Raw genomic sequence first — 25272 nt, forward strand, 5'->3', positions numbered from 1 at the left:
TTGCTTTGCAGAAAGCCAGGGTTGCTGGTAGATCAGCAACAGAGACTGCAACAAAGTGATACAAGAGACTATCTTTTTTCAATCAGCTGATTGCTCTGCTTCTTTAGAATGTTACCAGCCTAGGAAAGGAGATGATCAAGAGCAGGCTTCCTGCATGGCAGTGCTGAGTGCCAAACACCAATCCACTAGGATAGTCTATACATTTCATATTAACTTTAACCTTCAAAACTACCTTTTCTGTTGATTTTACATTACCTTTAGCCTTAGGATTTCATCATTTTTAGCTGTTCTTTCTTCATTTAATTCAGATACAAGATGCTCCAGAGTAATTGCAGAAGCTCTCCGATCTGCTATTTCCTGCTCCTGAGTTTCCAGGAATTTTGCCAGATTAACACCAAAATTAGGGGGAGTTTTTGGACTCTGACAAGTAAAAACAGTCATACTGAGAAGGGGGAGTCTTCCCTATACTTCATAAGCATACATTAAAAGATTTTACTTGTTCATGCTGTATAATTGGAGACAAACATCAATCATGTTGTTTACTTTACAAAACAGAAATAGGATTTCAAACACTATACAACTCTTTTCAATATACAGTCACTATTTCTGTACCCAGGCTAAAGATGTTTTCCACACACACACACACACACACACACACACACACACACACACACACACACACACAGAGCTTTGCTTCTTCAGTGAAGTAAACTACAGTACATAATTAAAATGAAATACTATACCTCTGGCAGCGCTACTGCAGCAGAGTCCACGAAACAGTCTAATTGTTGCATTTTTAGTTCATAGTCACTTTTCCTCTTTTCCAGTTCTTCTGTTTTTTTGTCCAGCTTTTATAAAGCCCAATCAATTAAAATTCAGTTAGCACTAAATGTCACAGAATGTTGAAAGAATTAAAGCAAAAACTAATAGTTTGTAAGTATGCAAGTTTACGCTATATATTCTGAGTACTTTAATATATTTGACTTCAGACTATGTTTTATCCTATCAACAGTTCTTCCACATTTACTGTACCCACGGTCTTGGTTCCTTGTTCCTCTCCAAGCAAACACTATTTAAAAACATTTAAACAAGGTACTATATTAGCAGCTAATCTGCTTCTTTCTGGCTAGCATTCAGCCTCACTCTAGTCAGGGTACGTAAACAACACAATGAAAATCAAGCTGCGGTGCGTAGTTAATGTGTTAGTGAAAGGATCTGGCAGGGGAAGACAGTGGGGAACCACTCTGGCAGTGGGGAGCTTCCAGAGCCTTTCCCTACTGCATCCTCTTGTCAGAGCCTCTCTCTGTTGCCAGAGTCTTTCCCTGTGGCGGGGAAAGGCTTCAGCAGGACATTGCAGTGTAGATGGGGGAAGCACTGTTTGGGCCAATGGAAACCTATACAAGGTACACAGAGAGTGCTTATGTGTCTCTTTACTCACCTAAACAATGCCTCACTATCTACATTACTACTTATACTCGTGTTAGGGAAATGTGCAGTGCACGTACTCTACACACTCCTGTAAGGAGCATGCAGGATAGATGTACCCTAAGGTAGGTGGATATTTGTGCTCCAAAAGATATTTGGGGTGACTTCAAATCACCCTCTTACTTTGTATCATTTACACCGTTCATTGGTTATCCACAAAAACCACCACATATGACAAAGAGGAAAAAGAAAACCCAGTTTTGTATTGTTCAGACCTCAAGTTGTCGTGTCTTTATTTCCACTCTCATGTAAAATCAAAGCCTTCAGAATTAACCCTTGTGCTAGCTTGGGACTCCCCATTAGCAAGGTTGTAAAGCTTATCCAGACCTTTGTTCAAAATCCTTTAATTTATCACTGTCCAATGCAGTGAGAAATATATTGTCAACAAAAAGCAACCAATTAAGGAGGTGTGTGTAGGTTGCAATGTATGATGTAAGTCTCTCAAAAAAACGAATAGCTGACTCTTTAGGAGGAACGTCCTAAATTTTACCTGTTCTTTAAGTTCCTGAATTAAAGCTTCTTTCTTTACTAAGTCTTCTTGTGCACAGTGAAGCAATACTGCATGTTTTTTAGAAGCCTCTGTTAACTTGCTTAGCTGCTCAGTGGTATGGTTCAGGTCTTCATACAGTAGTTCTATCTGTTTTATTTAAATGGGCAAACAAAAGTAGAAAAAGTGAAATAAATAAAAATAAAATACCTGCTTTGGAGGAGTAAAGTGGTGTACAGTAATGGTTTAATAATTACAAGGGTCCCTTTCCCTCTACCTTTTTTTTGTTTAAATAAAGTCAGAACTAAAGTAAATATTCATCCCTAAAGGTAAACTTCTTATTTTGGCTATTCTTGATATGCAGTATCTTAGCCCCAGAGCAAAATTTTGTAACAAAGTTTTCAAAGGTACCTTAGGATATTTTAAAGTTACAGTTAAATTATTAGTCCATGTTTTCCATTATAAGTAGAGCTGCAGGTTTGTCATGGTGCAGAAAAAGTCATTGATACCATGTTTTCTCAGTTTGGCCATGACTCCTCTGTCTGTGTGTGTGACTTACTACAGGAAGGCTCTAAGTGGGTGTGTTGCCAGCCCAATGCAGAGGGGAGGGGTTTGGAAAATAAGCTCTCCCCACATTTATCCGCAGGGTTGGGCAGCCCCCCACCACTCTAGGCACTGTGCCCTGGCGGATTGGGTCACAGTACCACTCAGGTTAACCTACCCAGGACACTATGCCCGGAGCAGACAGCTAGGCTCAGCCAGCTGCTGCTGTTGCCTCCATGTGAGTGCAGGGCAGGTTTCTCTCAACCCCCAGGCCTAGTGCTTTCAGCCTGTGTCCCCCTGCCCCGTCCCAGGATCCTGTCTCCCTCTTCACTGACCCTAACAAGTGTTCCCCACTTGGGCCCACCACCGGGGTGATAGTGAGCGAAAGAAGAGGTCCTGGCCCCTTCTGGGAGATGGGATGGAGAAGAGGTCCCAGCTGGGAAAGGAAGACATGCCAAGCCTGAGCCCTGACTGCCAGGGCGCAGCCCTGAGAGCACATTGAGAGGTACCATGCCACCCTCCAGGTCCCAGTGCCCTTGTTCATCATAGAAGACCTGGAATCTGGACTGCAGCCTCTCTTCTCAATGCTGCGGGGCTCAAAGAGGTCCCAGGGCCTCTCCTCCCAGACTTCTGCATTTGTACTTGAGCAGGGGCTTCCTCAGTTGGGCAGAGATGTGAGTATCCCACCCCATTATCTCCTGTGCAGGTAGTAGGTTTCTGGCTGTGTGGCCGCAAGCACTGCTTTCTAGGGCACATCCAATAAGGCAGGAAATGGTGGCTGCTGGGTTTCCCCTCAGAGCCAGCCAAGGGAGAAGGGGAATCTCCCATCTTGTTGTGCTCTGGGTCTGAGGACGATGACAAAACTTGCCTCGGAGGTAACGCTGAACTTCATTTGTTACACAATTTATTTTTTTAAATTTAAAAAAAAAAAAAATCAATCAGGGAGAAGTCAAGGTAAATTTTTTAGTAACCTGTGGCTTTGAAATTACCATGACTACATCATGATTTTTGATTAAAAAAAAGTGCTGTGACAAATCTGCAGCCCTATAATTACAACTATGTTGGGGTGTAATTTAAGCTAAAACAATCATGTTTTCCAGTTATACTTACCCAAATATTGCATAGTTTCAGAAGTAAGTTAGAAAGTTCAGTGTTTTTTTCCTGTTGCCTTACAATTACGGTTCGTATTACCCTACAGATACCCGAGTTGGAGCCTGATTAAGTACCTTGACCGACTGCAGTTTTGTAAGCAATTCAGTTCTGGCTTTCACCTCACAAAGACACGGTAATATAGACCCCAAATTAGTTAGTTCTAAAGCGAAGTCTGCAATCTTATACTATTCCCTAGATCCCTCATGTAGTAGATCTATTTGCAGAGAAAGGGAAGTTTGGGAGGTGAACAGTTTGTTCTGGTAGATGCAGGAATAACGCTAAGTTGCAGAATAGAGGTACTATGTATACTCCTGGAGGAATTCTGCGCTACTGTGTGTGCGCAGAATTCATGTCCCCTGCAGATTTCTTTGCTTCCCTGCAGAAAAATGGCTGACAGGGAAGCAAAAGGAACCTGCAAGAGCAGCCATGCACCACTCCCTAGCAGCACAGGTACATCATTTCAAGCACCCAGAGCAGCCGGTGGAAAAAGTTGATCACTGCAAGGCTGAGGACATCCCAGCCAGTGGCTCCTACCCTGAGCCAGGATCGGCTGCTAGTCCCAGCTGAACTGGAGGCAGGAGAGGAAGGAACTTCCTCTTCCCCTGCAAGGAGCGGCTGGGGCTATGTCAGACCCACCCCCAGAAATCTGCCCCATCACTCCTCAGCTGCAGGAGGAGGGGTCACAGTACAGGGGAACTGCTCCCCATCCACCCAACCCCCGTGCATCTGGACCTCCCATATGCAGACACCTCCACCAAGCCTCACACTGTACAACCAAAACCTCCCAAACTCTTCATACCTGAACCCCACCCCACAAACCCTCACCCTGATAAGCCCCACACCCCTGCACCCTCCTGAACCCCCGCGTCCAGACCCCCCACTCTCTCAGCACCCCTTTCTGAGCCCCAACTACCTTCACCTGGAAGCCCCCGCAGAGTTCCATTGCCCATGAACCTGCAATCCCCCACCAATGAACCTCTGTACATCCAGATCCCCCATACCTAGACCCCCCACTGAACTGACTGCACCCAGATTGTCCCACACAAAATCCTCTCACCCCACACTTGGATCCACTCCACACTTGGATCCTGCCTGCCCCACACCTGGTACAGAGGGGCAGGGCCCAAGGTGTTTCTGGGGCAGGCCCAGGCCTTGTGCTGTGTCAGAGTTGGGTGCAGCTTCACCACTGAGTCCATGTCCCAAGGGTGAGTGGTGGGGAGGCTGAAGGGTGATCTCCCACCTTCATATAGCCAGTGGCCCGTGCTCCCACTTCCATGCTGGAGCCTCTGCATTTATTTACTAACAAATAAAGCTTTCAGAATTTTGCATAATTTTAAAATATTGTGTGCAGATTTTTTTATTTTTTTGGTGAAGAATTCCCACAGGAGTATATGTAGTCCAAACAGACTATTTTATGAAGACTTAAGTCAAACCTGAGCACCTTCCTCTGTTAGCTATAGGACATGCTCTACAGAAAAAAAATGGGTATGGCAGTGAGAGACTGGATACAGAATATAAAAATAAAACAATTAAAATGGAAAAGATAAAGCCTTAGTCAAACTAACTATGCATGTTAAATTTTACTCCAGCGGGTGGAGCTTCTGGTTAAAATTATGGGTAAAGGAGAACTTTTAAACATAGCAATACAGAAAAAAAAAGACTGTTAAACGCAATATTCTTTTATCATTTTTAGTCAATTATACTTTAAGGACCCGAAACAATTCCCTTTAAACTCAGTTGAATGACTCTTACTAGCTCTTATAAGAGCTGGATCAAGCCTTTGGTATAGGATTAAAAACAAAACAAAACACCTTATTAAATATTTAAGAAAATATTGAAACAATTTGATGGTGTTTGCCAGGTGTTCCACTCTCAAACATTTGTACCTTTCTTTCCAACCAATGATATTTTGTACCCAAGTGAGGTTAAATTCCATGTAAATGCTTAAAACAAAAAAACGAATACATCCAACTCATCTGTAGCAGAAAATCATAATATGGTACTGATGTTAGCACTCTTACATTAACTTTATCAGCTGCCTCTTTTCTCTCCAAGGTTTCTCTCAACTTCTCAATCTGCCTCTCCTGATCCTCTATGATCGCTTTGTTTTCATCTTTTGCAGCCAGGGCACAATTATACTTCCACTAAGAAAACAGCAAAGTTAAGTTTCAGGACTATGACAATGCAAGCAAGATAGCTAAGAAAATTGCTAAAAGCAACTCAGCTGTTGCATCCTGGAATCTTGAGATGACAGAACTATAAAATCATGGTTAGAGAATTGTCTGAGATAACAATACTAAAGGTCCAGTGAATATAAGTGTTACTGCTTGCTAAATCCCACACATTAAGGTTTTGCATCAGAACTAAAACTGAGATTAAATTCAATGTCATCTGACTATTTTAAGATCATATCTATTAGTGATAGTCATGCCTTGTTCCCCTTTCCTAGTTCTGTTAATATGCTGTGCGACCATGGGTCAGTCAAAGGCTCTACCTCTAGTATTTGTAAAACAGGTATGATGCTAACCTACCTCATAAGGGTGTTGTGAGTAAATGTGTTTGGAAAGTACTTTGAGATCTTCCATGAAGGCTGCAATGAAACAGAGAACTATTTCCCATTGGATAAGTGTGTATGTTGGGTGTACCTGATGTAATATGTACACAGAAAAATTATAGTTCATATTCTGAAGTTGTATGTTCATTTCTATGCTGGGTCCTTTTGGGTTCACAGTACATGTAAAATACTGCATGCGTTGCTATATCAGTTTGCAATAAAACGAAGTATAAAAGATTGCAAGACTTCTGTTAAAAAAAGGCACACTAAAGAAGATGACAAAGAAGTCTCACAGCTTCAGTGAGAAAGCACGATTTAATAAGTAAGGGCCCATCTCCGGCAAGTACTTATGCAAGCAAATAAGATTCTTATAATAAAGTTATGATGTCATGGGTGCTTGCAAGACTGGAACCTAGGAGTTGTCTCGTAACTACAGTTTCTTTCCTACAAATGAATTCAGTGACTTTGGCTTCATTTACTGATCTCTCAAACCACCAATTTCTCAACAAAATTAAACATGAATGTGTCAGCTGATTGAAGTTCACAGGAACTGAGGAGGTCGGTAAGATAAACGTCTGTCTACTCACCATGCGGAAAAAGTTCAGTTTCCAAGACCACACTAGGAGTAAACTGCTCAGAAGAATACAAGAAACTCATCCTACAGCAAATTACGCTGTTCCACATTTATGATAAAATATGTAATTGAAAGTGTTCAGCCTGGCATTTCATTCCATTTTTGTGATACTCAACATTGCCCCACATCTTTTCAAAAATGGAACATACATTTATGTCCTCCAGCTCTCTTGTCAGTCCATCAATGGATTCTGTCTTGTGACTAATAGATGTCCTAAGCTCCTGGATTTGGCTCATCAAGTCAGATACAACCTCCTGCAAAAGAAGAAAAATGTTGAACCCCAATTTCACTGGACTTTGTCACTATTTAAATAATTTTTGCTTAGCCCATATTTCACTTTGAACCAAGAAAATATTTTGAGTGGTTTTTTAAATTACTTTGATTAGAGTGTGAAGGAACAGTACAATTTTTGAGGTTAAAAAACACCTCTCTTTACCCTAAGGTTTCATATAAAATGTTAAAGCGCTTATTTACTATTCCAAGATTAAAAGGAAAAAGACTAATTTTGTTGTACAAACTGTTTAGTCCCACTCTGATCCTCTTCTGGTAGAAGGTTATGAATGTTGCTGTAAGAAGCAGGCGGAAACTTAACGGAGCGAGTCATCTTCAAGAAACTACTACTAGACTGTGGATTTATGTGTCAGTTCCCTCCAATCCCACCCAATCTTCCCAAGTTTTTCCTTTGTTATAAAAACAGAGCAAGTCAGGAATTGATTGACCATCCATAACAATGAGTTCCCATATAATTTCTTAAATGTATGTTATACTCAACGATAAAAAAGTTATTCACCAAAGGAGCTTTCAGAAAACTGGTATAACTATCTTAAATGAAACATGGATTGATTTTACTGACAACAACAATTACAGTGAGATTCTTACTGTGTCATTCCTATGGTTTCTAATTCCAATTCCTCAGCAGATGAGCCTGACTGGAAACTCCCTATCAATCAACAGGTTATACGTTCATGACCTTGTGTTAGCTGTTTTGTCCAGAAGACAGCACAACTCCCGTTTGTCTTCCCTCTCCAGCTGTCCCCTTATATTTCCACCCTGTTTTCTCTGGTACTGTGCCAGCCTTCTTTTCCCACCTGTCTTGGAGACCCTGTGTCAGATGTATGAGAGTTTTTTTCACCTATTATCACAGTTAGGAAGGGATTGGCTTCCAGCTCTGCTGCAAATAAGTCAATTTCTTTCAGAACTTGTGAACCAACAATAAAAAGTAGCTACCTTGTCAGCAGTGTTAGTCTTCTCCAGAGAAGCAATAACCTCTTCGGCAGCAGCCAGAGTCTGTTCTAATTTCTGCAACTTTGCTTCCTGGAAGAAACTTTATTTTAGTTATGGAAAAAGCCCTCACTTATCTCTTGTGTACATTTAGTATAAACCTCAACACTAGGAATAATGCAAGAGAGACAGCTGTGCCGCTTAATATGCCGGAGGGCCTAGAAACGTATCATAGTAGTTAAAAAGCAACTGTGATTCCTGAGACTTGAAAGCACTGAATTGGTTTTGCTATTAAACTTTAAACAGTTTAATAAAAGTTCTATTGCCATTAATATACAGGAAATCCAAGAAAACCCAGTTTTCGATTGTCAAAATGTGCTTTTATACCTGCTGCTCACATCGTGTCACCATTTCAGAGGACCGTTTTTCCAGCTGTACATTTTCAAGTACTTTCAAGAGTTCTCTAGAAGAGAAGGAATATTCTTCTTGTAAGAGACTTAATCAAAAAATAAGAAAAGACAGCTTGAAGAAGGAACAAACTATGTAGGTTGGCCTTGGGTCCCATTTAGTTCTAAAGGTTCTTTCACTACCAACTGTTTACTGTTATTCAAAAAACTAATGGTCCAGCTTGCAGCCATGCATTGCAGCTGATGCTAGACCTTTCACATACAAAAGAACATTTTTATAATGAAACTGTTCATTAAAAATAATTTAAAAAAAAGTAGTGCTGTCTTTAGTGGGTAAAGACATGACTAAAAATTCATCAAGTAATCATCTCTATACTGCCTGGGGATAAAAATCTCTAACAGGCTTTTCTGAATGGGTGTTTTTAGGTGAACTGAAGGTGTTATTGTTGCCTCATTGGTTTCTTATTGTTTTCTCTTTTTAGAAAGAGAACAGATATCTTAGATACTAAAACATTTTTATCTTTATATTAAGAAATAGATAATGGCAATTACAAAATATATGAAAAGATACATCATGCATAGTGATTTCAGAGGTTTAAAGAACTCACCAGTCTTTGGGCCAAATTCATTCCTGGTAGTTAACTCAGAGGTGAATATTTTCCACAACAATGCATTTAGAAGGTTTGCATTTTTATTTTTGGAAAAAAAAATGTATTTTATGGCAAGAACTACAAAAAAATGAAACTTAGCATAGGATGAAACCATTGACTTCAACTGTAAATCAAACCAACAACAATACTCACTTTGAATTATGTTCTTTGTCTTCTTGTAATTGCATTGTTAGTTTTTGATTACGTCCTTTTTCAGTTTCCAAAAGTTCCAAAAGATTCTAAAACACACAATTTTTTATAACATTCTGTTTGAAGTATATTGACAAAAATATTTCAAACTCTCTTCTGTTAAGAGGCCTTTGGATATTTGGTACCAACATATATATACATACATATATACACACACAGAGTATTTCTAAAAAAATAATTTAAAACCAAAAGATTAGAAAGGAGGAAGAAAAAATAAAACAACTCTCAAAATGCTACACAAAGCATACACAAAATAGAAAAAAAGAGTTCTTGAACCTGGCCCTGAATAATTCTAAAGGTAAACTCTAGTGCATGCTGACAAGTCAGCAGTTCTAGTGCCAAACACCTCAGTTGTCATTATGAGAGATAGCAGTCCTATGGTTAGATAGGATCCTAAATTATTTAAGACTTAAGGGGCACAAATTAACACAATTTTCAATTTAGATTTTAATTTTTTCAGTAGTAATACTATAGTTATTTTTAAAAAGGAATTTCTAGTTTCCAGTCTGTCAGTTATTTCTTTAAATGCCAAACAAGAGACCTTGAAACAAGTATGCTGATCAGGTAGCCAGCATACAACACAGAAAGGAGGCAAAAGCATTTACAAAAGCCCTTGAGCACCCTTGTTGCTGTGTTCTGCAATCACTGAAGTCTGTGAAAGGTTTTCAAGGAAAGCAGCAATTAACCAGCAGGACAGTGATCTAAGGCCAAGAAGTAATAAATCGCTATGACAAGACCATTATTGCCAATGTATAAAAGCACCAACTTTCAAATATTTCAGAGATGCCACTTTTAGCCAGAATTGAAATGTGAACCCTCCAGGGTATTCCTCCCAATATTAATCTCAAAAGCAATGCCCAGTTTCTTTACCAACTAGCCCATCTTAATCAAGCCCTGTCAAATGATAATGATTTCTTTGGTAGACAACAGAACTTTAGCAGAAGGTGACTGGATGTGTCTTATAACCAATGGTTTCAAGAGTCAGCTGGAAAATTAAATAAACTTCTGAAGTAACACCTTCAGATAGGACCACTATCAAAATAGTGAACTTTTTTGGCCTAACATTGGTAATGTCATTTTAATGAGATGAGTTACATAATTTGATTAAATGAGAAGCGCAATTATACTGTGTAACAGCTTTGGCTTTCTTACATGAAGCTCGGTTTTCAGTGCTTCGCTTTCTTGTTTGTTGTCTTCAAGCTGCTGCTTCAGCTGATCAGTTTCAAACTTCATTACTTCCTGTAAATTGTCATAGTCATCCTGCAGACTTGTTTTTCCTTCAAGAATCTTTTCATGTTCTAGCCTTCATAAAATTTTTTTTGACATTATTAGTAAACAAGAATTTGTACAGGACAATAAAAATAACTCAATTATATTTTAAAAGCTATAAATAATCCACAGAATGCAGTCTTGTTTTATAAGAAATGGATGTCATATCAAGACTTACAGGCTTTGGTTATGTTACTTTTTAATCACAATTCCCAAAATATTAAGTGACACTTCAAGTGTTTTAAACAGGGCTTTAGAGTGGAGCCCAGAGCTGGTGTGTGAACCAGTAGGTTTTTGCCTGGAGCTGGAGCGGAGCAATTCAAAAATTTGATTGCTCCAAATCCCTGGTTTTAAGGGGCATTGGTGGAGATGGTGGGAGAGAGGCTGTGATGTTTTGGATATACAGCCACTGTTGCTTTCCTCTAAAAAGAGCCAAGATTTACACCCTTCAAGGTTTTAAGTGATACTTCAGTCACCATCAGTCATTGTTTATCTGCTGATGGTAGTGATTAACATATTCACACGTTTATTCAGTTACATTCTCTCTTACCCATGTACAGGTTATTTGTCTCACAAGAGCTTTCTGCATATTGTATAGCTTGATTTGTTTTCTTTTAAACTGTTGGCTTGAGGAATATTTAGGTCACTTAATACTTTAGGTTAAAAGTAAAAAGTTAGAGGGGCTATGCACCTGCTGACAAAGGTTATGAAACAAAAAAAAAATACAGAGCTGGTAGATTGGTATTTACTAGAGCACCTCTAAAAGGGTCAGTCTCTTAATATTTAATTAGGGGCAACAGTGAAACCATGTCATCAGTTTTGATGCATGGTTCTCGGTCTTCAATATATTGTGTAGAAGATGTCACATGCCACATAAGATGTAATCCCAATAGGATGCAATAATGCAGTCAAGACCACTTATCTTGTTTAATGGAAAAGATTTCCCATGCATTGAAATTGTGTCACTTTAGTGCAAATGGGCCTGTTTAATATCACTTGCTATTGAATGATAAATAAAATCTTACCAGTTTCCTGCTCCAAATAGCACTTAATGTCAATTACAGCATGTAGTACAGAAAGATTTTCAATCCTGAATTGCCAACTTTTGAACAAACTGATTTTAAATGTATGTTTTCATTTTAGTTATATGGATTTTTCGATGCACACAATGTGAAACAGTGACATCATGGGCAAACTAGAGTGAGGCTTTTAATTTTAGCATAAAAGAATTGAAAAAAAGAAACAAACAGGCTTCCTCAGCAAATTTAGTCTACTTAAGGGAGGTCAGAACACTTACTGGGGGAAAAAAATAAATTAAAAAAAATCACATTTACAGTAGAACCTCAAAGATACAAACACCAGAGTTATGGACTGACCGGTCAATGGGACACCATGTGAAACTGGAAGTAAATAATAAGGCAGCACCAGACAAAAAAAAGCAACACTGTACTGTGCCTGTGTTGCATCTTTAAGGTAGGCACATTTGTGCTGCCTGTCCCCACTCCTCCCCCACGAGGGGCAGCCACTTACAGCAAGACACTGCGGCTCTCAGCCCAAGGCAGTTGGAGCCGGCTGAGCAGGAGCAGTGCTGGGGTTTGCGCTTTCACCCTTGCCACTCCTCACCTCCACTGGAAGGAGGATATGCTGTTTTTACACACACACCCTTGGGCTGGGAGGAGGACACACTGTTTTTTCTTTCTCTCTCTCTCTCTCACACACACACACACACACACACGACAAGCTTGCAGATTCATGCCAGCACTGAGTAGGGAGCTCAGCTGCTTCTGAAGTTTGGCCTGGAGTGTCAGCTGCTGAGCCTGAACTGCACTTTGTTCAGAGTTACAGACAACCTCCACTCCTAAGGTGCCGTAACTCTGAGATTTTACGGCAATGAAAAAATGCTATGGGCACAAATGTTGAAATTAAGGGGGGTTTTCTGTAGTCTCTTAATTTCACCACCTTTTTTCCCTATCATCTCCTAAATATACAGGAAATAGTTAAGCCTGTAAAAGCAGTGTGTGTGTGTGTGTGTGTGTGTGTGTGTGTGTGTGTGTGTGTGTGTGTGTGTGTGTGTGTGTGTGTGTGTGTGTGTGTGTGTGTGTGTGTGTGTGTGTGTGTGTGTGTACCAAAATACAGTGGTTAACTTGAGCTCTGCTTTATAGGAATGATTATTTACAGTGAAAGTTAGCACAGAATTAAGAATCTGGATGCACTCTCATGTGGAAGGCTTAGAAACTTCCACTAAGAAGGAGCTGACCACATACCTAACCTTATCCAGTTGGAGTTGTACATCCATATGTCTCATAGACAGTTGACTCATTTCCTTCTCTTGTTTTTCTCTGAAGGTGTTATACTCCATCTTTACAACAGACAGCTCCTTGTCTGCAGACTGCAGGACAATGCGTAAGTCATGGACTTCACTTTTTAATACTGTCAAAAACATGCAGAAATGTATAAAGTTTTGTTAATTTATAAAACTGCTCACTTGCAGATGCAAAATCAGGGATGTTATAAAAATCTTATGTGAAAGTTAAAAACTACACACAAAACTCTCAGTAAAAATGGTCATTTCCTCAAAAAACTGGGGGGAAAAAAGTTAAAGAGAAAAAAGGAGGCAAAGAAGGGTCAGTGAAGTACTGACTTGTAGAAAAAGTGTACACAGAATCAAAAAGATGCTGGGGGGCAGGGGGATAGGTAATTGTAAGTCAGAATTGTAAACTAAATGCATGCTAACCCAATTTAATTTTATTGGCAGTGTAATCTTGAGGGTAGATTTAGAACTTGCTTATTGTTTAAGTGTTAAGTTGTTTAAGTTGTATTTTGTATTTTAAAAAGTCATCTTCAGTATCTTTACCTGTTAACTACACTCGTGAGTTTCAAATATTCTAAGCTAATCATGTATGAGAAGTATGGTGTAGTATGGAAAAAGAAAAGTCCAACTGCTTCTATATTAGCTATATCAGGAAAATGAGTTCAAACATTACTATATTTCTAGTTGTCTAACCAATCTAACTGAAATGTCAAAAATACATAGGTATGCTATGGCTATGCCCTCAGAATATAATGCAGGCATTCTAGTAGATTGACACCAGTGGGAGTTAAGACAAGTGAAGACAATTTTTAAAACCTTAAAATGATAGAAGGGAACAAATAAGCATGAAGGTTAAAAGTTGCTCCTGAATCTGGGACTGCAGCTTGGTAGAATGATCGCGCGCCTTCTTCCTTTTTATTATTATTTTTAATTATTTTAACCTTCTAAAACAATATTCCATATTCACTTAGGATGAATAATCTCATTCCATTGTCTATAACTGGAGATCCTGTGATATAGAGGAAGTCAGAGTAGATCTGGTGGCCTTTTCTTACCTTAAACTCTATGAACAACTATGCAGGTTGATCAAGACTGGACAGGAAAAGTTAGGACAGAATTATATATATCTCATTACCCAACCAAAGCAATTATTCAGCATTTGTCATAGTAGCTTCTAAACATGAAACCTCTTGAGAAATTCACACAGCATTTCAGTGCTACACAGACTTACTATCAGTCTTGCTCTGAGTGTCTTGAAGTTGTGTTTTGAGAAATGTTATCTGTCCAAGGAGCTCCTGCTGTTCTTTATTCCAGTCACTTCTTTCTGATGAGAATAGCTTTAGAAGAGAAATAAAATTTAAAAATGGAAGGGGAGTATAGGAATGTATAAATCATAGCTGAAATAATAGAAGTATTTTTATGTGTTGTGTATTTTCCAGCTCTATGTAAGATGCATTTCTCTGTATGCTGAGAGAGTAATTTTGGATATTTATAATCAAACCAAACGCATGAGTCCTGAACATTCAAGTGTGTTATGGTTGTGAATAGCTTAGTAAATTGGAAGTCCATAGAGCAAGAACTATTGAGGTAACTGAGGAAGCAAATTGAGATAAAAAAGGATCTATCAGCCTCACTTTAAGTACCCGTCACCTGACAATTTAGAACTTCATATCTGCTCCTGAGCTGAAGTAGTGGAAGCAGGGGGGAAGACTGATGCTCTTCTCTGTCAATCTCATCTTCCCTTTGCCAGACTCATCTTTTCTACCCTTCCATTACAACTCCCACTATACCACAAAGAGAGCATGTTATGGCATTACCCTAAAATCTATTCCTTAATTTTACTGTGAGATCACCATTTATAAGCTCTGCCTATCAACAAAAGTGAATTGTATAACTCAGTGGAATAATTCCTCACACCTAAATTGCATATTTTGTCTTCAATCAACTTTACAATCTTCCCAAACCCTTAATGATATAGATAACCACTTTAGGGAGGTAAGGGGGCTGAAGGGATTAAGTGACTTAACTCAAGGTCACAGATGGGGATGCTCTATGGTATGTGTTACATAGTGCATTGTGCATATATTTCAGAAAAATATTCTACACAACTGTTTTAGTTTTGGTTAGTTAGGCTGGGTAGATCCACAAATAGAAAAATAAAGAAAGAGGACCTGTAAGCTTTATATAGTAATGACAACTTTGTTCATTCACAGATAGAACTAGGAGTATTTTTAGCACTGCAAAATTTTAGGGAAAATATTTTTTGTGACAACTGATAATTTACCACACATGAAATTGGGCAAAAAACACCACCAGTAGATATCTTGGGTGCCTCATCATTTATACATTTCGTCTATGATCAAACAGATTTAAATAGTTCAAAATAAGTTTTAGAAAGCACTGATGCTGGCTGTTGTCTAGCTGGTCTTTCTGCTCAGTTTTGGTGTTATAATTTTAGCAGTTTTGCCTCTTAAAAATCCAAGTAATTCACTAAAGAGGGGCCAAAAAATAGATGCAAAATGTGATTGATACGTACTCTCTCACAAAAATCATTCACACAGCTACCTCACCTCCTGCATTTGTGCAGAATGATGCTCCAGTTTATCAATATGTTGCTGAAGTTTTATGTTCTTACTTTCTTCCTCATCTAGCTTGATCTGAAGAGTGCTCAGTTGTTCCTGTAACATGGCAGACATGCATAACTAGAAAGCTTTTCTTTCAGTTATTTTCATATGTCATATGGTCAGACCGGCTGTGTACGCCAAATACAAAAATCTTGACTATTTTAAGTCTTTATGGCGAAGCAAGGACAGTCAGAGAGATAACTATTGGTTTATCAGTACCACAGGGATATCCCTTACTCCCAGTGAACTTCCAGATCTCTGGGAAATCCCTCAAAGCAAAATACAAACATGGGACCCAATCCTGAAAACATGCACATTCTTAACTTTAAGTATGTGTGTATAAGTTTAAATGGAGGGGCCTGATCCATCAAATTGCTCTTCAGAATAGACAAAAATGGACTAGATTTCTAGGAAGATCTGTGAGATATATGAAATGTTTGAGGGCAGTTCAGCAAGGAGTTCTATTATATAAAAGTTTTCATATTAATGAAAATGAGAGCCACATTATCTCAGACACTTTGCTTTTCTCTTCTATGGCAAAAGCATCTCTTTTCAGGAAATTTAAAAGAAGGATAAAAGGACTGAGGTTTTACACAGTTTTTAAACAGGTTCTCAAATAATGCAGTTTCTTCTAGCTTTGAAATAAGCCACAGTTTTGAATGATGGTGGCCCTTCTGCCTGAGTCTCCCTGTGATTGAACAGTTTGGTTTGAGTATTGAGGTTTAAATGCCCTGGAGCATGTCATTTCTGCTAAACTAAGACTTCTCACAAAATATAAATGAATAATATGTAAACAGAGAAAATGCATAACAAGTTTGAATTAAAATACCCAACTCTTAGTGGCATTTACACTGGAAATGCTAAAAAGGTGCATAAGTACAGCATAGCATGCTACTACACATCACAATAAATTACTAAAATATTTATTAAACATTTACTTTGGTTTTATAAGTGAATTGTTACATTAAAACAAAAGTTATTTTTGGTGAAAAAATGATATTTCTCAATGGACTATCAAAACATGCTTTTGTAAAACAAACAAAAACAAAAAAAACCCAATTACATATGCACTTCCACTCTTATTCTGAAGATTTACCTGCACCATTCTGAGCTCCTCAGCAATGGCCTCATAAGCTTGTTCATTCATCTCTGGAGGAACTGGCTCATTGAAAATATTATCCCTCACTTCCCGTGAACTCTGAATATCCATGGAATCACAGACAAAGATTTCTGGGCTTATTCGTGGCACAAGACGAGACCTTAGTTGGTAAGCCTTTGTTGGAGTAGTCATACTCTGTTGCAGAAATTATGAAGTAAGCATTAGTTTAAATATAAAATAGCCACAGATTATAGTTAAGGCTAAGATTTTGTCACAGATATTTTTAGTAAAAGTCATGGACAGGTCACAGGCTTCCATTAATTTTTCTTTATTGCTCGTGACCTGTCCTTGACTTTTATTAAAAATATCCATGACAAAATGGAGAGTCACTGGGCAGCTACGGGGGCCAGCTGGGAGCTCTGGGGGCTTGAAGCTCCAGGGTCCTCCTCCACCCCACAACTCGGACCTTTGGGGTCCCCTTCTGCCTGTAGTGGCTGGAAGCTGTAGGGTCTGCCTGGCACCTGTGGCAGGGAGGTGCTGTGGAGTCCCCCTCGCCACTAGGGAGATCTGCGGGCCTCAGATGGCGGGGTACCCCAAAGCTCCTGATCACTGCGGGTGGTCGTGGGACCCTGCAGCTTCCAGCCACCTGAAGTCACGGAGGTCTTTGGAAGTCACAGAATTCATGACTTCCGTGACAAAATCGTAGCCTTAATTATAGTGTAACATATTTCATAATTCTATAAACGAAGTACAGGATAAAGTAAAACGGTCAAAGCTGGTCAATTATATTCCACACAACTGCATGTTTTTTCTGATTTGCAACTCAGTTACAAGCAGTAGTGCATCAGGAAGTATTTCAGAACAAAAGACAGAAATGAAGATATCACTTTAATCATATAGTGAGCTCGTATACTGAAAAACTTGTCAGGAAAAATATCTTATACTCTGATTTTTACTAAAGAAATGTTTTGTTTCATCCAACTCAGATGTAACTATATACTGCTGTATTTACCACCTCTCTAACAGATTCCTGTACCTTAATAGTTTCTCTGTGCATTTTATTCAATTGAGAGACTTCATGACGTTTGTGTGCCTTGGTTGCCTCCAAAATATTTTCAAGATGCTGGTTTGCTTTCTGAAGGGATTGAAGTTCTGACTCCATTTCCAGATGCCTTTTCCTGTTTAGACACAAGATTTCACCACAAAGCCCAAAAGTCATCATGCACTCTAGCATCATTAGTCTGACAGTAAGGTGCTGTGTAACTGTCATACTGAAAGACAACCCCAGACACTTTCATCCAAGCCATCAAAATATTTCAATTTTGAGACTATGCTATTTCTAGGATCAGTGGACCCCATTAAAAGAGCTATTAAAAAGCTGCTTTGTGATCAGATAATTAACAAAATACATGCACACTTAAACATAGCCTCAAAATGGAAAAATCACTCCCTCCATTATCCAGCAACACCTGAGTTCAGAGCTTCTTGTTTTCTCTAAAGAGCAGATTGCATCTTCCATACCAAAACTTTGTAAATCAGAGACCTGAACTGAAGCTTGACAAGATTAATAAAAACCTCTAAACATTCTTTTCAAGTATTGTTAAGATAAAAATAAATACTTAAGAATGTTAACACATCAAAGTAATTTATTAAAGGTAAGTAGAAATTTGGGAAGATCTTCACTGTGTAATATTTAGTAGTTTTGTATGTCAGTAGCGTGATAGCTGGCATCATTCACACCATTGCAGTGTCAAGAGTCTCGTGCAAGCATGGATTGTTTGTGAAACTGTTTAGTGTTATCACCATCCACTTCCCATTCTGATCTCAGAGTCAATAACAAAACTTCATAAGCATCAATAGGAGCAGGATCTCAGTTTATTGCTGCTCAGGACAGAGTGGAAACTGGTGCCAATGTATTTGCTGAACCATTAAGTTTGTGGGTAAAACTATTAAAGCTTTAATATATGGGGTTTTTAAATGCAAGTTCCTTCATGGCGCCTCTCCCCTGCCCACACTCTCCACCTACCAGACTGGAGCGAGGGGAGTTCAGGGCTTCTGCCCTGCGGCAGGGTGGTGGGGCTAGAGGCTTCTGCCCAGTGGGGAGGGTGGTCTAGGGGCTTCAGCCCTGCGGAAGGCATCTGCTGGGGTTCAGGGCAAAATCATGAAAAAGTAAAACACAATGGGTTCAGCCCTCCCTTTGTAGCCAAGTCGACTTCTACTATGTAGATAAGAATTTGGGGAGACTGCATACCATAAAGATCTGCTCTCCAGGGACTCCCTACATCCTAATGTGAAGAAGCAGGAGCAGGGTAAGTGGATCTCCAACTATACAAGACTAATGTGATGTCTGTAAACTGTTGCTCAATGGACTCTGATGCTATGGGGAGGATTGTTTTCTCTTTCTCCCCTCACTCTGGCTCTCTCTAGAAGACAAATTAATTTGGGCTGTATTCTGGTCCAGAATTTGACTGTAAAAGAATATCAATACATGTATATTCTAGCAAAAATATATTTTGCAGAAGAATATTAGTTTAAAACATTTCTACATTGTTTCCTCTCACTTGGTTAGCTCTTTAAATTCTTCATATTCTTGTTTTGAACTTGCCAGTTCACTCTGAGTATGCAGCAGACGTGCTTTCAACCTTTCAAAAGACACCAATGAATGGCTCTCTGTTGAGGTAGTGCTGGAATACAATTGATGACCTAAGAAACAAACAAAGATATTCTCTGATATCATCCTGAACAACTCAAAATCATAAGCTCTATCAACAAAATAAGAACAATTCATCCAGCAACTCAGACTAAGCCAGATGGACACTAACAATAGTCCACATGAACATAAGCACTGTGTAATTTTTTTTTTAATTTGTATTACTGTAACACCTAGGCAGGAAACACAATCTCACTGTGTTAGGTGCTGTGCAAACAAAGAGAAGGACAGTTCCTGCTCCAAAGAGCTTACAACCTAAACATGAAAAAAAAAAAGAAAAAAAAGAGAGACAACAGATGGATACACTCAGATTGATGGAGAAGAACAGGTAAACAGTTAGACAACATTGGTCAGTATGACAGACAATGGTTGCAGCACACCAGTTGTTTAGCCATTGCTAAAAAATTTGACATCACAAAAAAGGATGAAATAGAAAATGAATATGTATTGCAAACTACTACACAGTATTATCACATGCACTGAAGGGCACTTTTAAAGAATGTTTTTAACATTACCATGTGGTAGATTCAATTGATGAAAAGTTTAAAAATTAAAATGTAAGTTTTGCAAAAGTGTTTCACATTGAGATGTGTGCATTTTGTATTATGTTTAGACAGATTGCTCATGCAACATTTTAAGATTTTCATTTTAAAATATGTTAAAATATTAATTTAATAAAGAAGAATGTTAAACCATCAAATTCATATGATCACCAGAAGCACTGCCACTGAAAATATTTTAAATGCTAAAGAAAATACTTAGGGTTTCTCAAAAATACACTAATTCTTACATTTTAAATGAGTATTAGCTTATGAAAGGAATATGTCATAGTGTATTTTTACCTCCGTTATTTTTCTCTATGGCTGAAGCCTCCAAGAAAGCTTTTTCTAGTTCTGCAATGGTCTGAGCATCAAGTTCTTGAGCCCTTTTCACTGATTGTAAGGAACGAAGTCGTTTGTTCTCCTCTCTGAGGCTGTGATTCTCCATGGCATACTTAGCAATTCGTGGGTGTTGTTCCATCTATGCATATGTGACATGCAGGTATTTGTTGAAGTGTTGCAAAAAAACAAAGTAGTTTACAAAAAAGGCTGTTTCACAGAGGAGTCAGTATATAGGGCTGCCAATCTGTCATCTTTCACAAGCATTAAATTGAAAAAGGAAAAGGAAAAGGGGACTTTCCTAAACCACAGAGGACTTTTCAGATTTCTTAAAGAGCTGGCAAACTGGTTTTATTACTTCACTGGAATTTACTCTCAAAATGCGTATAGATGAGTAAGTAATGATCAAAGAATTCCTGCATATACTCGTTCATTAGCCCGTTCATTTATAAGTCGACTCCCTGAGATGGATAAGTAAAAACAGCAAGAACTGTACGAGTCTTTCATAAGCCAACTCTATATTTCAGGGGTTGGAAAACTTTGGCTCCCAGCCCGTAAGGGTAAGCCGCTGGCAGGTCCGGATGTTTTGTTTACCTGAAGCGTCCACAGGTATGGAGCACCTCAGCTCCCAGTGGCTGCGGTTTGCTGTTCCCAGCCAATGAGTGCACCACTTTCCGCAGCTCCCATTGGCTGAGAACAGCGAATAGCAGCTACAGGGAGCTGAGGGGCTCCATGCCTGCAGACGCTCCAGATAAACAAAATGACGATGTATTAAATATTCAATTCAATGATTTCATAGAGTTTAAAATCATCCAATTTTGGTGTCGACTCGTTTATAAGCTGACCCCCGCTCTTTGATGCATCACTTTTTTAACCCAAAATATTCGGCTTATGAACAAGTATATATGGTAATCAGTAAATTCCATTTTTAAACATTCTGTAGTATTGCAGGAGGGACATAATTTTAATCCTGATCATTACATATGAGCTTCTTTCTCTAGAAACATTAGGATCACAGTTTAGCCAAGAATATGTAGGCTCAACTACAGAATTAGTAAAGTAGTCTGTCTCTCTGTTCTATCTTTAACACAGGGCTGAGTTTCCTAACTGTAGCGGTAAGAGCTTTCCTTAACATCAGGAAGTCTATCAGTGATTTAAACCAAATAGCATTAAGTATAGTAATTTCATAGTTTAGAGAACTGTGTAGATTTTGCTTATGATCACTGTTGGTTCAAAGGTATCAAGGTCAGTTGTTTTGTAATCTTTTAACAGAAAAAAGCTCTCTTTTTCTGTTGTTCATTAGGTTTATCAGATTGTTTTGGAATGGAACAATACGTAAAAATATTTACCTGTTCTCTCAGTGTCCGCAATTCCTCCCTCAGTTCATCGATGAGATCATCTTGCTCTTTGGGCACTAAACTACCATGAGCTTCTCTGTGTAATCTCTCCAGGCGAACTATATGGTCCTCCCGGAATTTAACTATCATTTTATTGGACTGAATGAATTTCTCCTTTTTGCCACAAAGATCTTCTAGTTGAGCAACTTTTTCTAACAAAGTCTTAAAACAATAAATACTGATTTAGTAGTTGGGGGTAAAAAGGACAATGGCAATCTCCAAATAGATGTATTTATCACAAACTTAAACAAGTTATACCATACTACCTATGACAATATTTTATATACAAAATTAAAACATTTTATTATCCCATTCATATTTTTGTAAGTGAAACTGAACTTGTGACTTTTTCTTTTTTTAAATCAACTCATTATGGGGCACAATCTGATTATTAATCAAAAGTTTCCTATGTTTTTTCTTTATTAAACTTGGACATTACCTTAAAAATTCAAAATTCTACCAGTTTATAATCTCTCCTCCCAGTAACTACACTTTGCTGTCTTTCTAAACAGAATTTTTTATTTAACAAGGCAGGACAATCTCAACTGCAGTGGAGCTTCAGGAGGTTTACTCATCCTTAGCATGAAGCAAAAAATAAGCAGGATATGCTAGAGAAAAGGCAGTGAATTCTTACCTTCTTTTCACTTTCAGATTTCTCCAAGAACAGCATTGCCTCAAGAAAGTAGTTAATGTAATTTGTATTTTCCTGACCTTGTCCACAAGCAGCTTAATAGAAAGTTAAAGAATGAAACACCATATTAAGATTCAAATTATTTAAGTTTTCCTTCATGTTTAACAACTATATTTATAGCATTTCCAACACTTCATTTTTCCCAAAGTAACGTATTGAACATTTGTACAGGCATATTTACAGTAAAGTTATAGAAGGCCCTCTAATGATACTATTAGGGTCTGTCAATTTATGAGATACAACACTTTACTCACTCAAAATTGGCATGCAAAGTTGTACCTAATGAATAAAGGGGTTTTGAATTTAGCTTTTTCAAAACAAAACAAAAATTCATGTGTTCAACTAAGGAAGTTGCAAAATATGGAATTAGCTTCAGATGCCTTTTTAGCATTTTATAACATGAATTTGGCATTAATATTACATTCTGTGCATAATAAAGTGGACTATTATAGATATTTATGGGATACTAATCACCATAATATCTAAAGGGCAAAATAACTATCCCATTATGATTAGAGCTGAGTGAATAATTGATTTTTCAGCTTGGGGGCACAACCAAATAAGGTGAAAATATTCCGGTTTGACTCAAACAATTTTTTAAACATTCTTTTCTTCAAATAAAAAAAACTCAAAAAGAATGTTTCAAATCAACCAGAATGTTTCAAGTTAATTCAAAATGATTTTTTTTTCCCCCAGGTTTTTCAATTAGTTTCAAGCTACGGCAAAATATATTGATCGATTTGAAACAATCTTTTTTGCGTTTCTCATTTCATTTTGGACATTTCAGGTGTTTTCATCCTTGTGTGTGTTGTTTTTTTAAATTGGACAAATTTAAAATCAAAATGAGATTTCAAACTGAACAAACATTTCAACATGAAAAACTTGAAACAAATAGCTTCAGTTGAAAAAAGCCATTTGTCAAATTTGACGAACAGTTTCAGACCCTCCCACCCCCCAAAATCAAATCATCAAAAAAATTTCTAGTTTATATATATTTTCAAATGCCATTGCATTTTACAATCAACTGATAATGATATGCCATATCTTTATTTCTACAGCTCAAAATGCATGCTAAGATTCTTAATTGCTTAGACTATGTCTATTGTGTCAGTTTTCAGACAAGATTTTTCTTTTCTTAAAATGTATATGATAATTTGTAACAGATTTAAAACATCATCTTTTAGTTTTTCCAGCTTCCAAGGTATTGCAACAGATGTGATATGAAACTATTGAGATTTCTGCCTATATCTAGACATGATAGCATGAGTGACTGATTTAATATCACGTTAACCATTATCACATATTTTTATGATTTAAACTCTAATCCTGTACGTAACAGCAGATGTGTGATTTTTTTTTCCTTGCAAAAAACTGAGCAAGGATGTTTTATATTAGCCAAGTCTTTTAAATGCAGTAACTCCTGGAGCTGGATTGAAATCCCTTGTGTCTTTAGAAGATCAGGCCACAATTGGTACAGGAACACAATAAGAGAATTACAAGGCCAAGATTGCTATCATAGTAATAAAATACTTTGGGGTAGCATATTTCAGTGAGGGAACTACGCTCAGTGGGAAGCTGTATCAGGCTCTGTGCAGCAGATAAAACAGTTCAGTGAAAAGCTACAAGTAAAGTTTGAAGAGTAACAAAAATCCCATTAACTTTATTCTCTATGGAATTGTATATAAAAGACTAGCTTTTTATTTTTATTCCCACAAAATATTGTTTCCTAGAATTACATTCAGAAATGAACAAAACTGGAGTAAAAGGAAGCCAGAATCAACAGGCTTGTGCAACAACTTATCTAATGAGAAAAAACAGAACCCCTCCACATTACCATCATAAACAAATGTTTTGGTTTATCTCAAGGGCTTAATTTCCAACACTTCTACGAACTAAATGCCTAGAATTTTCTTCCAGCTTCAACAGCAAAAGTCAAACTATATTAGAAGTTTTGCCTAATGCACACAATATAGCAAGAGTAAAACAAAAACAAAATGTTCATTAGGTTAACACAGGTTCCTGCAAAATTAGACACATTTGCTATTATAGGTGTGTAAAATAGTATGTTGTGCCTAAGCAAAATGCAGTCCTTAAGGCATACAAACTATGTGATGTTATTTGTTCTGCAAGTCAATAACAGAACAGTTTAAAATCTCCTTTTTGCACTAGAATGCAGGAGCTTTCTATTCTTTTGTTTCTCCTACCTCTTGACATAGAAATATCTTGAGTAGACTGCCCTAAAGTAAGTTGAGCAAGTTGCTCTTTCAATTTCTTCACTTCAGCTTGGAGCTGGCTCACATTCCCTTGGGTGTCTTCGTTTATCACAGCCTTTTTAGGAATTTTGAAAGAAAATATTAAAAGCAATGAATAAAAGATTACATTTTTTATATGAAGTAACATCAGAAATGAACACTCTATTCTCAAGGTCATTAGAATCAAATATTGGAAAGCAGGAGATAACTGCCTGTACACCTAACCATTTTAAAAGAGAAGAATCTTTGGGAACAGGACAGAGCTCAATTTCTTTTTTGAATATCTTGAACTTCAATAGTTTCTTAATATCTGAAAATCATTGACACTTGAAAATTTAGTCTACAGTTTGCTGAACTAGAATTTAATCCTGAAAATTTTAGGCTGCACAAAGGCAAACAGCACATAACAGACTACATAGCTGCAAAATCAGAAGCTAATATACATTCAAGCCCACTCAAGAAGCAGAAAGAACTTAAAAGTTACCACACATTTAAACAGGTAATAGCATGTTGTTTAGATCCAAAATTTAGACAGGAAAAAAAGACGGTTACTCACCTTTGTAACTTGTTCTTCGAGATGTGTTGCTCATATCCATTCCAGTTAGGTGTGCGCGCCGCGCATGCACTCTGCCGGAAACTTTTTACCCTAGCAACTCCAGTGGGCCGGCAGGTCGCCCCCTAGAGTGGCGCCAGTATGG

General features: G+C 37.9%; 1 protein-coding gene across 2 annotated transcripts in view; it reads right to left on the reverse strand.

The window, feature by feature from the left end:
• Positions 1-25272, reverse strand: part of KIF15 (kinesin family member 15) — a 63097-nt gene that overhangs the window by 20570 nt on the left and 17255 nt on the right. For both annotated transcript variants that reach the window (XM_030551178.1, XM_030551179.1), the window contains exons 11-29: positions 24527-24650; positions 22266-22357; positions 21584-21793; positions 20199-20376; positions 19208-19349; positions 17683-17824; positions 16644-16841; positions 15494-15601; positions 14155-14260; positions 12877-13042; positions 10496-10646; positions 9287-9372; positions 8464-8539; positions 8083-8169; positions 7005-7109; positions 5689-5811; positions 1976-2122; positions 744-848; positions 256-420 (exon numbers count right to left, since the gene is read on the reverse strand). In XM_030551178.1, the coding sequence (XP_030407038.1) occupies positions 256-420; positions 744-848; positions 1976-2122; positions 5689-5811; positions 7005-7109; positions 8083-8169; positions 8464-8539; positions 9287-9372; positions 10496-10646; positions 12877-13042; positions 14155-14260; positions 15494-15601; positions 16644-16841; positions 17683-17824; positions 19208-19349; positions 20199-20376; positions 21584-21793; positions 22266-22357; positions 24527-24650 (2511 nt within the window). The remainder of the gene's footprint in view (positions 1-255; positions 421-743; positions 849-1975; positions 2123-5688; positions 5812-7004; positions 7110-8082; positions 8170-8463; positions 8540-9286; positions 9373-10495; positions 10647-12876; positions 13043-14154; positions 14261-15493; positions 15602-16643; positions 16842-17682; positions 17825-19207; positions 19350-20198; positions 20377-21583; positions 21794-22265; positions 22358-24526; positions 24651-25272) is intronic.

This window comes from Gopherus evgoodei, chromosome 2, assembly GCF_007399415.2.
Source record: "Gopherus evgoodei ecotype Sinaloan lineage chromosome 2, rGopEvg1_v1.p, whole genome shotgun sequence".
In the NCBI taxonomy this organism is placed as follows: domain Eukaryota; kingdom Metazoa; phylum Chordata; order Testudines; family Testudinidae; genus Gopherus; species Gopherus evgoodei.